This window comes from Bombina bombina, chromosome 1 (genome assembly GCF_027579735.1).
Source record: "Bombina bombina isolate aBomBom1 chromosome 1, aBomBom1.pri, whole genome shotgun sequence".
In the NCBI taxonomy this organism is placed as follows: Eukaryota; Metazoa; Chordata; class Amphibia; order Anura; family Bombinatoridae; genus Bombina; species Bombina bombina.
Window position 1 is genome coordinate 539,337,442 of NC_069499.1, and position 15,803 is coordinate 539,353,244.

A 15,803-nucleotide genomic window follows, 5' to 3' on the forward strand; every position below is an offset into this window, starting at 1 on the left:
AAATCAGTGACCAATATAGCCACCTTTCTTTGCAAGGACACTCAAAAGCCTGCCATCCATGGATTCTGTCAGTGTTTTGATCTGTTCACCATCAACATTGCGTGCAGCAGCAACCACAGCCTCCCAGACACTGTTCAGAGAGGTGTACTGTTTTCCCTCCTTGTAAATCTCACATTTGATGATGGACCACAGGTTCTCAATGGGGTTCAGATCAGGTGAACAAGGAGGCCATGTCATTAGATTTTCTTCTTTTATATCCTTTCTTGCCAGCCACGCTGTGGAGTACTTGGACGCGTGTGATGGAGCATTGTCCTGCATGAAAATCATGTTTTTCTTGAAGGATGCAGACTTCTTCCTGTACCACTGCTTGAAGAAGGTGTCTTCCAGAAACTGGCAGTAGGACTGGGAGTTGAGCTTGACTCCATCCTCAAACCGAAAAGGCCCCACAAGCTCATCTTTGATGATACCAGCCCAAACCAGTACTCAGCCTCGCTGGCGTCCGAGTCGGACTGGAGCTCTCTGCCCTTTACCAATCCAGCCATGGGCCCATCCATCTGGCCCATCAAGACTCACTCTCATTTCATCAGTCCATAAAACCTTAGAAAAATCAGTCTTGAGATATTTCTTGGCCCAGTCTTGACGTTTCAGCTTGTGTGTCTTGTTCAGTGGTGTCGTCTTTCAGCCTTTCTTACCTTGGCCATGTCTCTGAGTATTGCACACCTTGTGCTTTTGGGCACTCCAGTGATGTTGCAGCTCTGAAATATAGCCAAACTGGAGGCAAGTGGCATCTTGGCAGCTGCACGCTTGACTTTTCTCAGTTCATGGGCAGTTATTTTGCGCCTTGGTTTTTCCACACGCTTCTTGCGACCCTGTTGACTATTTTGAATGAAACGCTTGATTGTTCGATGATCACGCTTCAGAAGCTTTGCAATTTTAAGAGTGCTGCATCCCTCTGCAAGATATCTCACTATTTTTTACTTTTCTGAGCCTGTCAAGTCCTTCTTTTGACCCATTTTGCCAAAGGAAAGGAAGTTGCCTAATAATTATGCACACCTGATATAGGGTGTTGATGTCATTAGACCACAGCCCTTCTCATTACAGAGATGCACATCACCTAATATGCTTAATTGGTAGTAGGCTTTCGAGCCTATACAGCTTGGAGTAAGACAACATGCATAAAGAGGATGATGTGGTCAAAATACTCATTTGCCTAATAATTCTGCACTCCCTGTATATATAATTTATTTATTTATACCATGGGTGCCTGTATGATTGTGTATAAAGAGGTGTTTGATTGCCACTTATAATGCTACTTTTCTTGACAGCAGGAACAATGTAACAATGTACAACTGATCAATATAATAACAATAAATCAATAAAATAAACACATTTGTACAGAAGGTTGGCTGACAGAAACAAGAATAGACATCCAGGCCTGGAAACATACTGAAAAGTTGCTTGAAATGAGAGAAATGCCTAAAGGATAAAATAGAGCACATAAGTGTAAAGTACACGCTCTAAAACCCATAGATCACAAGGAGCAACAGTTTCCAAAACAGCCATTCTGTATTGAGGAGAAATATTCAGAAAAGTAACACATTGTTGCTCTTGAATTACAATGTTCCCACTTTCTAATGTACAGAGATAATTTGTGCCACAGAGGATAGGAGCACACAGTGTAATTACATGCTCCAAATATTCCTATGATTCACTTGCTGCGGCACTTTTCAAAGATACTTGCTGCTAAGCATACAGATCCCACATCAGATCCCACATAAACAATCTCTGATCTCACCGCTACTACTTCCGATCACCCACGAGAGCCGGACTCACACATGCCTTCTGGTACATCTATTCCAGATCATCTCGGCCTTTGCCATTCACAAATCTTAACAGCATTTGGAGGATCAGAGGTACAGCAGATGAGCAGGATTACCAATGCTTGGTTACAGTTGAAAAATGCTGGTTCTTTCAGCACCAGGCATGACGCGTTTCGCTCCTCCCCTTTTTCTGGGCTGGCACTGGGGCTTCATCAGATGTTTCCCTCAATACATTACCAACTTTTAAATTACAAAATAGACTCCTCCCTTGCACTCTTGTTGTCCTTTTTAGTGCACTATTGAACTAATGGAATTGATGATTGAAGAGGATAAAAAGAAGTCAAATCATTGTAAAATAGAAGTAGAGAAAGCATATGAAACTAAATATTTTTGCTACAGATTCAGCATATTATAGATTAACCCCTTAATGACCACAGCACTTTTCCATTTTCTGTCCGTTTGGGACCAAGGCTATTTTTACATTTTTGCTTTGTTTGTGTTTAGCTGTAATTTTCCTCTTACTCATTTACTGTACCCACACATATTATATACCGTTTTCCTCGCCATTAAATGGACTTTCTAAAGATACCATTATTTTCATCATATCTTATAATTTACTATAATTTTTTTTATAAAATATGATGAAAAATTTAAAAAAAATACACTTTTTCTAACTTTGACCCCCAAAATCTGTTACACATCTACAATCACCAAAAAACTTCTTTGCTTTTTTTGCAAGTTATAGGGCCATAAATACAAATAGCACTTTGCTATTTCCAAACCATTTTTTTTTTTCAAAATTAGCGCTAGTTACATTAGAACACTGATATCTTTCAGGAATCTCTGAATATCCATTGACATGTATATATTTTTTTTTAGTAGACAACCCAAAGTATTGATCTAGGCCCATTTTGGTATATTTCATGCCACCATTTCACCGCCAAATGCGATCAAATTAAAAAAAATGTTAAATTTTTCACAATTTTAGGTTTCTCACTGAAATCATTTACAAACAGCTTGTGAAATTATGGCACAAATGGTTGTAAATGCTTCTCTGGGATCCCGTTTGTTCAGAAATAGCAGACATATATGGCTTTGGCGTTGCTTTTTGGTATTTAGAAGGCCGCTAAATGCTGCTGAGCATCACACGTGTATTATGGCTAGCAGTGAAGGGGTTAATTAGGTAGCTTGTAGGGAGCTTGCAGGGTTAATATCACATTTAGTGTAGAGCTCAGCCTCCCACCTGAAACATCAGACCCCCTGATCCCTCCCAAACAGCTCTCTTCCCTCCCCCACCCCACAATTGTCCCCGCCATCTTAAGTACTGGCAGAAAGTCTGCCAGTACTAAAATAAAAGCTATATTTGTTGTTTTTTTGCGTTTTTAAAAAGCATATTTACATATGCTGCTGTTTACTATCCCCCCCTTAGCCCCCAACCAGCTCTATAACCCTCCCACTCTAACTTAATCTGTGCCATCTTGGGTACTGGCAGCTGTCTGCCAGTACCCAGTTTAGAAGAAAACATGTTTTTTTTTTAAATTTTTAATAAAATTTTCTGTAGTGTAGCTTCCCCCCACACAAAACCAACCCCCCACCCCTCCACGATCTCTTTTTGTGCTTTTGCACAAACAAGATTAGGGCATTTTTTCTTAACAATATTTACCTAGCGTAGCGGTTCCCACCCGCTCCCGCCCCGTGCACGCGCCCGCCCGCCAACCTCCGTGCACGCGCGCCCCCTAACGGTCCCGCCTCCGATCCCGCTCCCCTTGATGACACAGGATACACCGATGGCCGCCCACCCGCCTCCCAAGTCGGCTCCCACCCACCGATACCGGCCATCGATGTCCGGTGCAGAGAGGGCCACAGAGTGGCTCTCTCTGCATCGGATGGCCATTTAAGGTTATTGCAGGATGCCTCCATATCGAGGCATCACTGCAATAACCGAAAGCAGCTGGAAGCGAGCAGGATCGCTTCCAGCTGCTTTCCACACCGAGGACGTGCAGGGTACGTCCTCAGGTGTTAACTGCCTTTTTTTTTTGAGGACGTACCCTGCACGTCCTCGGTCATTAAGGGGTTAAAAAAGGAAGTCCAGCGCAATATTGATAAATTGCTGAATTAAATAAAGTTTAAAAAAAAGGAGAAAATTAATGAGAGATCAGGATGATGCCAGGAAGGGGAAGATTTAACATCTATAAAAATAATGGAGTGTGTAATTCATGCGATTCAGGAACTGACAATTCAGATAATGATAAGAAACCACCCAAGAACATTAGAGGCGCTATACAAAACAAACTCCCTTTATGAGAAAAACAAGGAGAAGAGAGAGGCGCAAGAGGGCGATGGACCCTCTTTAAACATATGCAGTTTTTGCTGAATGATGTTCTTAGTCAATGTTTGATAACTAAGAAGGAATAATATTTTATGTATAAAGCCAATCCCATTGTACCTACCTTTTAGTGTATCCCTAAACTTCACAAAAATATGACAAAAAATCCTGGTAGGCCAATTATCTTGGGCATAGGAGGTCCAATGGAAGGAGCAACTCATTATGTGGATTTCTTTATTAGACCATTCTTGAGCTCTTTGCTCTTCTATGTCCAAAATACTTCAGATGTGTTACGGAAACTAGATGGATTAGAGATCAGTGATGAAACCTTACTTACCCTTGATGTAGAATATTTGTATTCCTCGATTCCACATACTGTAGGAGTAAGGGCGGTAAGATATTTTTTTGAACAGAGAGGTTTGGAATATCAGGAACACACTGAGTTTGATAGGAAATATTACAGAAAACTAAAGGGGGCGGCTATGGGTGTCACATACGCCCCACTTATGCCAGTTTACATCTAGGCCTGTGGGAAGCCCTAAATATTTTCACGGGATTTGAGACCCTAGTGGAGGTACATGTGGCACTCTGGATCGGTTATGTGGATGATATCCTTCTCCTGTAAAATGGTAGCCAGGAGCTTTTGGAATCATTCATAAGAGAGTTGAATACAGAGAACAACTACAATATATTCCTTACGAAGAAAATCAGTTATTGTAAAGCCACCTTCCTAGATTTAACAATTTGGAAGGAAGAACACAGTTTTAATAACAGGGTAAACATGACATTGACAGATACAAATAGCCTTGTGCATGCAACTAGCCATCATCCAGATAATTTAAAGTCAGGTATTCCCGTGGGATATTTCCTATGGCTGAAGAGGAACTGTTCCAGTGAAATTGATTTTTAAGCACAGGGGAAAAAAATGCCCAAGTTTTTTAGAAAGAGGACACTCTAAGAGACAAATAAGGAGGGCATGGGTAAGAGCTAGACAGAGTCCAAGAAGAGAGTTGCAGTATAGATTATCCCCTAATAACTGCACGTAGAGCACTGTGTCTGAAAGATAGGCTAGTGCATAGTGAATATGTTGAGAGAAATATCACAAACATGGTTGCGTGGAAGAGGTAGATGGTGGGATTGTGGTTTGTGCAGGCATAGTGTATATTGCAGATTTATCCAAAAATCAACACATTTGGAACATGTCTAAATAAGCAATATGACATAAGGCAATGGATCACTTGTAATACCATGGGAGTCATCTATCTCTTGCACTGCTAATGTCCCAAATATTATATAGGATCTGAAAGATAGAGTGAGGGAGAACAGGGATGTTATCAAGGAGAAGTGAGAGAACCCTGTGGCAAGGCATTTTGAGGCATATCACAAATCAAACTTTACTATACTAACAGTTACTGGGATTGAACATATAAAGCAGCATTATCATTGAGTGGATAAGTTAGTTTTACAACATGACTCTTATTGAATCTATAGGCTAAACACTTTAGCACCAAATGACCTTAATGAAAAAAATAGATTTCTCCTGTTTTCTGTAAAAGAATTTGGGTATGAAAAAAAATAAGTGTTTACATCCAACAAACCAGTGTAATGTACAATTTCCCTGTAGTTTAGGAATTTCCACATTTGATAAAATTCCATGTTTGATTAGTTATCTTGCACCTAGTTAATGCAAGAATGACAGGATCATACATTTTAGTCCTGTAAAAGGGATGTTGCCCTTTCCAATCTACATAAATATTTTGGAAAATAAGATTTGAATGTTAACATTTTGAGGAAGCAATAAGCAAAGGTACAACAAGAGTGCAAGGGAGAAGTCTATTTTGGAATTAAAAAGCCAGTAAAGAATCAAGGGAAACATCTGAAAAAGCCCCAGTGCCAGCCAAGCAAAAGGAGGGGGGTAAAAAGCGTCATGTCAAATAACCAGCATTTTTCAACTGTAACCAGGTCTTGGTAATCCTGTTCATCTGATGCCCCTCTGATCCACCAAATGCTGTTTAGAACGGCGGATGACAAAGACCAAGACATTCTGGAATAGATGTACCAGAAGGCATGTGCGAGTCCGGCTCTCTTGGATGATTGGAGGCCGTAGCGGTGAGATCAGAGATTGTTTATGTGGGATCCGGATGTTAAGCAGCAAGTATCTTTGAAAAGTCCAGCAGCAAATTCCTCATAGGAATATTTGGAGCATGTTGGTACACTGTGTGCTCCTATCCTATGTGGCACAAAGTATCTCTGCATATTAGCAAGTGGGAACATTGTAATTCAAGAGCAACAATGTGTTACATTTCTGAACATTTCTCCTCTCTACAGACTGGCTGTTTTGGAAACTACTGCTCCTCGTGATCTATGGGTGTTAGAGCGTGCACTTTACACTTATGTGCTCTATTTTATCCTTTAGGCATTTCTCCCATTTCAAGCAGCTTTTCAGTATGTTTGATACTTTATTCCAAGACTGGATGTTTATTTATTTTACACATATTATTGTATTCTGGTTGTTGGATTTGGAGTGAAGGGGGTGAATACAGGGGTCAAGTCGAGCATGTCTTATAATTTGGAAACCTTGAGTGAAGCCTTGTCATTCTTTAACATCCAGTTATAATTGTTTGCTCAAATGAATCACAAGTAAGACACCTTATATCCCATAAACATTTTGAGAAAGAATATATATATATATATATATATTTAATGTTTAATGCTTTTTATTTTATGTTTTCCACAATCTATTTCACCTGCTGGAATGCATTAAATTGTTTGCAGATAGCACATTTACCTTTAATTTGAAATAGCTGATTTTGCTTGTTTGAAACTGCCACCAGCACTGACCATTTCAAAGGGTCAGTAGCAGAAATCACACTCCTAGTGTGTTTGAGAGACATGGCTAATAAAATGCTCATTTTTGAATTGTTCTCTATGTATTGGGCTTTATGTATACAGACAAGCATAAGGAAGCTGTTGTGTGTATGCAAGGTGATAACATAAGGAGGGGTCTGTTCTCTCTGCAAGCTCAGCTCATTTAATGGGTTGTGGTTTGAAAGTGCAAAATCAGCTATTTCATAATAAAACAAAAAAGAAACAAAAGAAGCAATATCTCATACATACTTTTTATACCATGCAGCTGGTATAAGAGTTACTGGAAAAACATTAAGAGAAAACAAAATTTTACAGTAAACTGTTTCAGTAACCCTTATCTAAATTTTAAAATGTGTGTAATTATCCTAAAACATATTAAGTTCAGTATTTTGTGCATGAACTGAAGGACAGAGCAAAGTCCAAACCCATTTTAAGTTTGTAGTTCATTTTATATTTTAACACATATTTTCAGTGGTTAATGTTAATGTTCCCAGTAATTTTAAAAAAACGTATTAATTAGAAGAATTATACTAAATCTGTAGGAAAAGTGTTCTTATATTATATCAGTTTAGAATAGTGTCATCCATATCTGTATACCCAAACAGAATACTGAGAACAAATGAGTGATATTGTAAATGCACAAGAGAGAAACGTTGCATTTATCATGCTGGGATCAAATCAGCATGCCACTATACCTCCTTGTGCCTTTTAAATCCTGCTGGGTTACGTTTTATGACTTGTCACAGTGGTTTTAAATCATCTCCACATTTTCTGGACAGTTAGATATGTTCTTGGACATTCATAAATCAGAAGTTGTGTGATATCCATGACAAAATCACTTCCCATAGCTTATGATGTCACAGGGGATTGAAATCAAATTTCACGGACTAGCTGTAAATCATTCTTTATTCTAATACACTGTAAGCTTTGCTTGCAGCCTGTGGTGTGGCGACTCTCTAAAAGGCAGACAATCTAATAACAAAGTGTATTGGATCTGAGCTGTGACAATAACATTACCAGTTCACGGGGAAGGAAAGCTTCATCTGGCCGAGCAACAACCAAAGACACAATCTCCCCCAGCTTTGTGCTCCTCAGTAGGGCAACAAGTTCCTCCTGGGTCCTTCCTGCGACATCCCAGCCATTCACCTAAGTAACAGTACACAGTGTGATGTTAGTGTATTTTGTCAGGAAATAGACTGAAATATCACAATTGAGTTTTAGGTGAGGGACAGTCTGATACAAACGTAAAGGGGAATATGAAACCTAAAAAAAATATTTTGTGATTCATACAGAGCATACCATTAAAATATGTTTTTCCAATTTACTTCTATAATTACATTTGCTATGTTCCCAAAATATTCAGTGTTGAAGAGATATCTAGGTAGGTATCTGGAGCACTATGTGGCAGGTAATAGTGCTGCCATCTAGTACTCTTGCAAATCTGCTGCCAAATAGTGCACCGGAAAAAAAGATGGCTCCTGAGCTTAGATCCCTTTTTTCTGTAACTAGTCTTTACTTGTGTAATGGTGTACTTTACAATTTTCCACTGACTAAAAAATGCACGAGTGAAATTCATTGAAGTAGTTAAACTGCTGTGTGTACGTTTTTATTGGTTTATGTAGCCTTTTAGAATTTTATTTAAAGTATGAATCTGATTGTGTGATTTTCAAGAATGGTTATTGGTAAAAAGTCTTTTACTCTTGTAGAAACTATTTTTCCTGAGCTTACTACTCCTTCTCATCATAAAAAAACCTTCACCTTTGGTAATAACTTGATGATTATGCTGCTATGCCAGATTTGATCTGTTGCCCCTGACTGATTAAGATTGTTTTACTATAGAGGACAGGTTTTTATCTGTGTCAAAGTCTGTCTATGGTTATTCTACTTGTGATAAACTAACATGCAGTGCTTTAAAATAAGAGAGAAAACTAGTTCCTGGAGAAGACTGTCCCTCTTTTGTACATTTTGTTTCTGAAAATCGTGACTGCATACAAAGGATATTATAGCAAGATCTATCTGGATCTGAGGTAAAAATGCCACAAATTATGAAAATATCTTTGCGAATATTCTCGGTGTCAAAGTTGGAAAAATTGAATTGCTACAAATAAGATTTTCTGAATGCAAATTTTAAACACAAGGTGAGTGACTGTGAAGAATTTCTATGCGATGGTACAAAAAAAAAAAAAACCCACATTAGATCTGTGGTGGATAAATAAACATTTATTGCAGAAAAGTTTCAAACATATAAAATCGAAGCACTACTTTAGTTTGTGCTACTATGGAAACTAACAGCTGAAAAACAAAATTTATGCTTACCTGATAAATTTCTTTCTCTTGTGGTGTATCCAGTCCACGGGTTCATCCATTACTTGTGGGATATTCTCCTTCCCAACAGGAAGTTGCAAAGAGGACACCCACAGCAGAGCTGTCTATATAGCTCCTCCCCTAACCCCCACCTCCAGTCATTCGACCGAAGACAAGTAAGAAAAAGAAGAAACTAAAGGGTGCTGTGGTGACTGTAGTTTTAAAAATAAAAACACCTGCCTTAAAGTGGCAGGGCAGGCCGTGGACTGGATACACCACAAGAGAAAGAAATTTATCAGGTAAGCATAAATTTTGTTTTCTCTTGTAAGGTGTATCCAGTCCACGGGTTCATCCATTAATTGTGGGTTACCAATACCAAAGCTTTAAGACACGGATGAAGGGAGGGACAAGGCAGGAACTTAAACGGAAGGCACCACTGCCTGCAAGACTTTCTCCGAAAAATAGCCTCAGAGGAAGCAAAAGAATCAAATTTGTAGAATTTAGAAAAAGTATGAAGCGACGACCAAGTCGCCGCCTTACAAATCTGTTCAACAGAGGCCTCATGTTTAAAAGCCCAAGTGGAAGCTACCGCTCTAGTAGAATGAGCTGTAATTCTTTCAGGAGGCTGCTGGCCGGCAGTCTAATAAGCTAACCGGATTATGCTTCTTAGCCAAAAAGAAAGAGAAGTTGCCAAAGCCTTCTGGCCTCTCCTCCTCCCAGAGTAGACAACAAACAGTGCAGATGTTTGACGAAAATCCTTAGTAGCTTGTAAATAAAACTTTAAAGCACGAACCACATCAAGATTGTGTAACAGACGTTCCTTCTTTGAAGAAGGATTAGGACACAGTGACGGAACAACAATTTCCTGATTGATATTCTTATTAGATACTACCTTAGGAAGAAACCCAGGTTTGGTACGCAAAACTACCTTATCTGCATGGAAGATCAGATAAGGGGAATCACACTGTAAGGCAGATAGCTCAGAAACTCTTCGAGCCAAAGAAATAGCTACTAAGAACAGAACTTACCAAGATAAAAGCTTGATATCTATGGAATGCAAAGGTTCAAACGGAACCCCTTGAAGAACTTTAAGAACTAAATTTAAACTCCATGGCGGAGCAACAGGTTTAAACACAGGCTTGATTCTAACTAAAGCCTGACAAAACGCCTGAACGTCTGGAACATCTGCAAGACGCTTGTGCAAAAGAATAGATAGAGCAGAAATCTGTCCCTTTAAGGAACTAGCTGATAATCCCTTTTCCAATCCTTCTTGGAGAAAAGATAAAATCCTAGGAATCCTGACCTTACTCCATGAGTAACCCTTGTATTCACACCAATGAAGATATTTACACCATATCTTATGATAGATTTTCCTGGTGACAGGCTTTCGAGCCTGAATCAAGGTATCAATGACCGACTCGGAGAAACCACGTTTTGATAAAATCAATCGTTCAATCTCCAAGCAGTCAGATGCAGAGAAATTAGATTTGGATGTTTGAATGGACATTGGAGTAGAAGGTCCTGCCTCAGCGGCAGAGTCCATGGTGGAAAGGATGACATGTCCACCAAATCTGCATACCAAGTCCTGCGTGGCCACGCAGGTGCTATCAAAATCACTGAAGCTCTCTCCTGCTTGATCTTGGCAATCAGACGAGGGAGTTCCAGAATGTTTATTGGAAGGAGGGCTTCCTCCTGAGTCCACAAACCCTGAGCCTTAAGGGAGTTCCAGACTGCCCCCCAGCCAAGAAGGCTGGCATCTGTCGTCACTATAGTCCACTCTGGCCTGTGGAAACTCATTACCCTGGACAGATGGACCCGAGATAACCACCAGAGAAGAGAATCCCTGGTCTCTTGATCCAGATTTAACAGAGGAGACAAATCTGTGTAGTCCCCATTCCACTGATTGAGCATGCAAAGTTGCAGTGGTCTGAGATGTAGGCGGGCAAATGGAACTATGTCCATTGCCGCTACCATTAGGCCGATCATTTCCATACACTGAGCCACTGACGGCCAAAAAGTGGAACGAAGAACACGGCAGGAAGTTAGAAGCTTTGATATCCTGACCTCTGTCAGAAAAATTTTCATTTCTACTGAATCTATCAGAGTTCCTAAGAAGGAAACTCTTGTGAGAGGAGAGAGAGAACTCTTTTCTCTGTTCACTTTCCACCCCAGAGACCTCAGAAAGGCCAGAACAATTTCTGTATGGGACTTGGCGATTTGAAAAGTCGACGCCTGGATCAAAATGTCGTCTAGGTAAGGAGCCACCGATATGCCCCGCTGCCTTAGAACCGCCAGAAGGGACCCTAGAACCTTCGTAAAGACTCTTGGCGCCGTGGCTAACCCGAAGGGAAGAGCCACAAACTGGTAATGCCTGTCTAGGAAGGCGAACCTGAGGAACTGATGATGCTCTCTGTGAATCGGAATGTGGAGATAAGCATCCTTTAAGTCCACGGTAGTCATATATTGACCCTCCTGGATCATAGGGAGGATGGTTCGGATTGTCTCCATCTTGAAGGATGGGACTCTGAGAAATTTGTTTAGGATCTTGAGATCCAAGATTGGTCTGAAAGTTCCCTCTTTTTTGGGAACTATAAACAGGTTTGAATAGAACCCCTGCCCCTGTTCCTCCCTTGGAACTGGGTGGATCACTCCCATAACCAGTAGGTCTTGAGCGCAACGTAAGAATGCCTCTGTCTTTATTTGGCTTGCAGATAGTTGTGAGAGATGAAATCTCCCCTTTGGAGATGAACCTTTGAATTCCAGAAGATATCCCTTGGAAACAATCTCTAGTGCCCAGGGATCTTGGACGTCTCTTGCCCAAGCCTGGGCAAAGAGAGAAAGTCTGCCCCCGACTAGATCCGGTCCCGGATCGAGGGCTACTCCTTCATGCTGTCTTAGAGGCAGCAGCAGGCTTTTTGGCCTGCTTCCCTTTGTTCCAAGTCTGGTTAGGTCTCCAGACTGGTTTGGACTGGGCAAAATTTTCCTCTTGTTTTGCATTAGAGGAAGCCGAAGCTGCGTCACCCTTGAAGTTTCGAAAGGAACAAAAATTATTCTGTTTGGTCCTTAATTTATTGGACCTATCCTGAGGAAGGGCGTGACCTTTTCCTCCGGTAATGTCAGACATGATCTCCTTCAGGCCAGGCCCGAATAGGGTCTGTCCTTTGAAGGGGATGTTAAGAAGCTTAGACTTTGAAGTAACGTCTGCTGACCAGGACTTAAGCCATAGCGCCCTACACGCCAGAATGGCAAAACCTGAATTCTTAGCCGTTAGCTTGGTTAAATGAAAAACGGCATCAGAAATAAAGGAATTAGCTAACTTAAGAGCTTTAATCCTGTCTAAGATATCATCTAACGGGGTCTCCACCTGTAGAGCCTCCTCAAGAGACTCGAACCAAAAAGCTGCTGCAGCAGTAACTGGGGCAATGCATGCAAGAGGCTGGAGAATAAAACCTTGATGAATAAAATTTTTCTTAAGGAGACCCTCCAATTTTTTATCCATAGGATCTAGGAAAGCACAGCTGTCCTAGACAGGGATAGTTGTACGCTTATCTAGGGTAGAAACAGCTCCCTCCACCTTAGGGACCGTCTGCCACGAGTCCCGTATGGCGACATCTATGGGAAACATCTTTTTTAAAAGCAGGAGGGGGAGAGAACGGCACACCTGGTCTATCACATTCCTTAGTAATAATTTCCAAAAACCTCTTAGGGACTGGAAAAACATCAGTGTAAACAGGCACTGCAAAGTATTTGTCCATTTTACACAATTTCTCTGGAACTACAATGGGGTCACAGTCATCCAGAGTCGCTAAAACTTCCCTGAGCAATAAGCGGAGGTGTTCGGGCTTAAATTTAAACGCTGTCATTTCAGAATCGGACTGAAGTAAAGCCTTCCCTGAATCTGAAATGTCACCCTCAGATAGAAACTCCCTTGCACCGGCTTCGGAGCCTAGTGAGGGTATATCTGACACAGCTATTAAAGCGTCAGAAAGCTCTGTATTTGTTCTAGCCCCAGAGCTGTCTCGCTTTCCTTGTAACCCTGGCAGTTTGGACAATACCTCTGTGAGGGTAGAAGTCATAACTGCCGCCATGTCCTGTAAGGTAAAAGAATTAGACGCGCTAGATGTACTTGGCGTCACTTGGGCGGGAGTTATAGGTTCTGACACATGGGGAGAGCTAGATGGCATAACCTCCCTTTTTCAGTCTGAGAATTCTCTGGTGATAAATCTTTAAAACCCATAATATGGTCTAGTTTATAGATACTTCAGTACATTTGGTACACATTCTAAGAGGGGGTTCCACAATGGCTTCTAAACATATTGAACAAGGAGTTCCCTCTATGTCAGACATGTTTAACAGACTAGTAATGACACCAGCAAGCTTGGCAAACACTTTAATAAATGTGAAACAGCAATTAAACAAAAACGGTACTGTGCCTTTAAGAGAAAAAAAACTAGCACTTAAACTGCAAAACAGTGTTAAAATGTAGTAAAGTCTTCGAAATGTTTACAGTGTAAGGGACTAAAGCAACATTGCACCCACTTGCAAATGGATGATTAGCCCCTTAGCCCCCAAACCGGATTTAAAAAACGTCAACCACCGGTAAAAGACAGTTAAGCACCTTGCCACAGCTCTGCTGTGGCTCCTACCTGCCCTCAAATACGATTAGGGAAGAAATAAGCCCTCTATAGTGGACCTCAGATGCAAGAGGAAGAAAAAAAAGAAACTGCGCAACTAAAGCGCGAAAATAGGCCCCTCCCACCATGTACTCGATGTCAGAGGGGCCTTAAGGAAATACTCCTAGGAGTATCTGACTAGCCATGTGGAAAACTAGGCCCAAACTAAAGACTTATCACCCTCAGAGAAAAAAACGTCCCATTTATGAAACATGTAAATGTTTTGTCACTAATTAATATGAGTATTAACATGAGTATTACCCTATTATGTAAGCATGATCCCAGTCTTTGCGAAATCACTGCATCTAGCTTACCTCAAATACACAAGGTTCTGTCAGTATTTTCTAGAACTTATCCTTTCTCTAGAAATAAAAGTACTGAACATACCTCAAAGCAGGTAATCTGCAGACCGTTCCCCCAACTGAAGTTATCCCATACTCTTCAGTTATGTGTGAGAACAGCAATGGACCTTAGTTACAAACCGCTAAGATCATCAACCTCCAGGCAGAACTCTTCTTCTAATTTCTGCCTGAGAGTAAAACAGTACAACGCCGGTACCGTTTAAAAATAAACTCTTGATTGAAGGTAAAACTACACTAAGTCACCACATATCTCTTTATACTTCCTATCTTGTCGAGAGTTGCAAAGAGAATGACTAGAGGTGAGGGTTAGGGGAGGAGCTATATAGACAGCTCTGCTGTGGGTGTCCTCTTTGCAACTTCCTGTTGGGAAGGAGAATATCCCACAAGTAATGGATGAACCCGTGGACTGGATACACCTTACAAGAGAAATTATGTTAAAAAATAAGTAGATCCTTAAAGCAAACAGAGATTGGAATTGCTTTTAAATTATGTTTCTTGGAATATAAAAATTTAATTATAACTCTTGAAATCCAAATTTCATGTTCCAACATTTACTTCTTTAATTTGCTTAATCTCAAAATCTCATTTTGATCAGCAAACATTCTTCTAAAGAGCAAGCATCACATTTAAAAGACGTATGTATGCAACAGAACATAATTATTTACATTAGAATTATGAACAGAATGGTTATTTTCTTTCATGTCAGTTAATTCAAAGTCTTAAGTACATCAGCAAAAAAATAACAACATGATTTACCTCTAATATTCTGTCACCAGACAACAGACGTCCATCCTTGATAGCAGCTCCTTTTGGCAAAATGTTCTTAACAAAAATAGGACCAGGTCCATGTACAGTAGAATCTCTGGTGACAACTGTGAATCCAAGTCCATCTGCCCCTAAATATTGGTAAGCAAGTAAAAGCATGAAATTGTCTGATGACTAGAGGTTCTCTAGAACACACAGTGACACGCATTTCACAATCAGATTTCTTGTTTTGAAAGTTATGAACTTTAAATCAATGTTCCTCAACAAGTTCTCAGCAAAGAAAAGGAAAGACTAAGAATATTTATCTCAATAACAGCTGTGTTAATAGGAAGATTTTTTGGACATGAAACACAAATTTATTTCTTTCATGATTCAGAAAGAAGTAAATTGTAAAGTTGCTTAAAATTATATGGTCTATTATCTAATTGTTTAATTCTCTTGTATTCATTGAAAAGATACATAGGGAACAGCAATGTACTACTGGGAGTTAGCTGCTGATTGGTGGGTGCACTTATATGGCTCTTGTCATTGGCTCATCTGATGTGTTCAGTTAGCTCTCAGAAGTATGTTGTTGCTCCTTCAACAAAGGATACCAAGAGAATTAAACAAATTATAAAATAGTATATATAAAACCGCTTACAATTAATTGCATGCTCTATCTGAATCATGAAAGAAACATTTTGGC

At 40.1% G+C, this 15,803-nt stretch overlaps 1 protein-coding gene and 1 long non-coding RNA gene across 5 annotated transcripts in view; one reads left to right on the forward strand and one right to left on the reverse strand.

The window, feature by feature from the left end:
* Nucleotides 1-15,803, reverse strand: part of PARD3B (par-3 family cell polarity regulator beta) — a 1,914,565-nt gene that overhangs the window by 1,174,456 nt on the left and 724,306 nt on the right. For all 3 annotated transcript variants that reach the window (XM_053698659.1, XM_053698658.1, XM_053698660.1), the window contains exons 9-10: nucleotides 15,110-15,249; nucleotides 8,032-8,160 (exon numbers count right to left, since the gene is read on the reverse strand). In XM_053698659.1, the coding sequence (XP_053554634.1) occupies nucleotides 8,032-8,160; nucleotides 15,110-15,249 (269 nt within the window). The remainder of the gene's footprint in view (nucleotides 1-8,031; nucleotides 8,161-15,109; nucleotides 15,250-15,803) is intronic.
* LOC128645583 (uncharacterized) overlaps nucleotides 1-15,803 on the forward strand; it is a 90,585-nt gene that overhangs the window by 66,736 nt on the left and 8,046 nt on the right. For both annotated transcript variants that reach the window (XR_008400131.1, XR_008400130.1), the window contains exon 3: nucleotides 15,130-15,259. This is a non-coding gene — a long non-coding RNA (uncharacterized LOC128645583). The remainder of the gene's footprint in view (nucleotides 1-15,129; nucleotides 15,260-15,803) is intronic.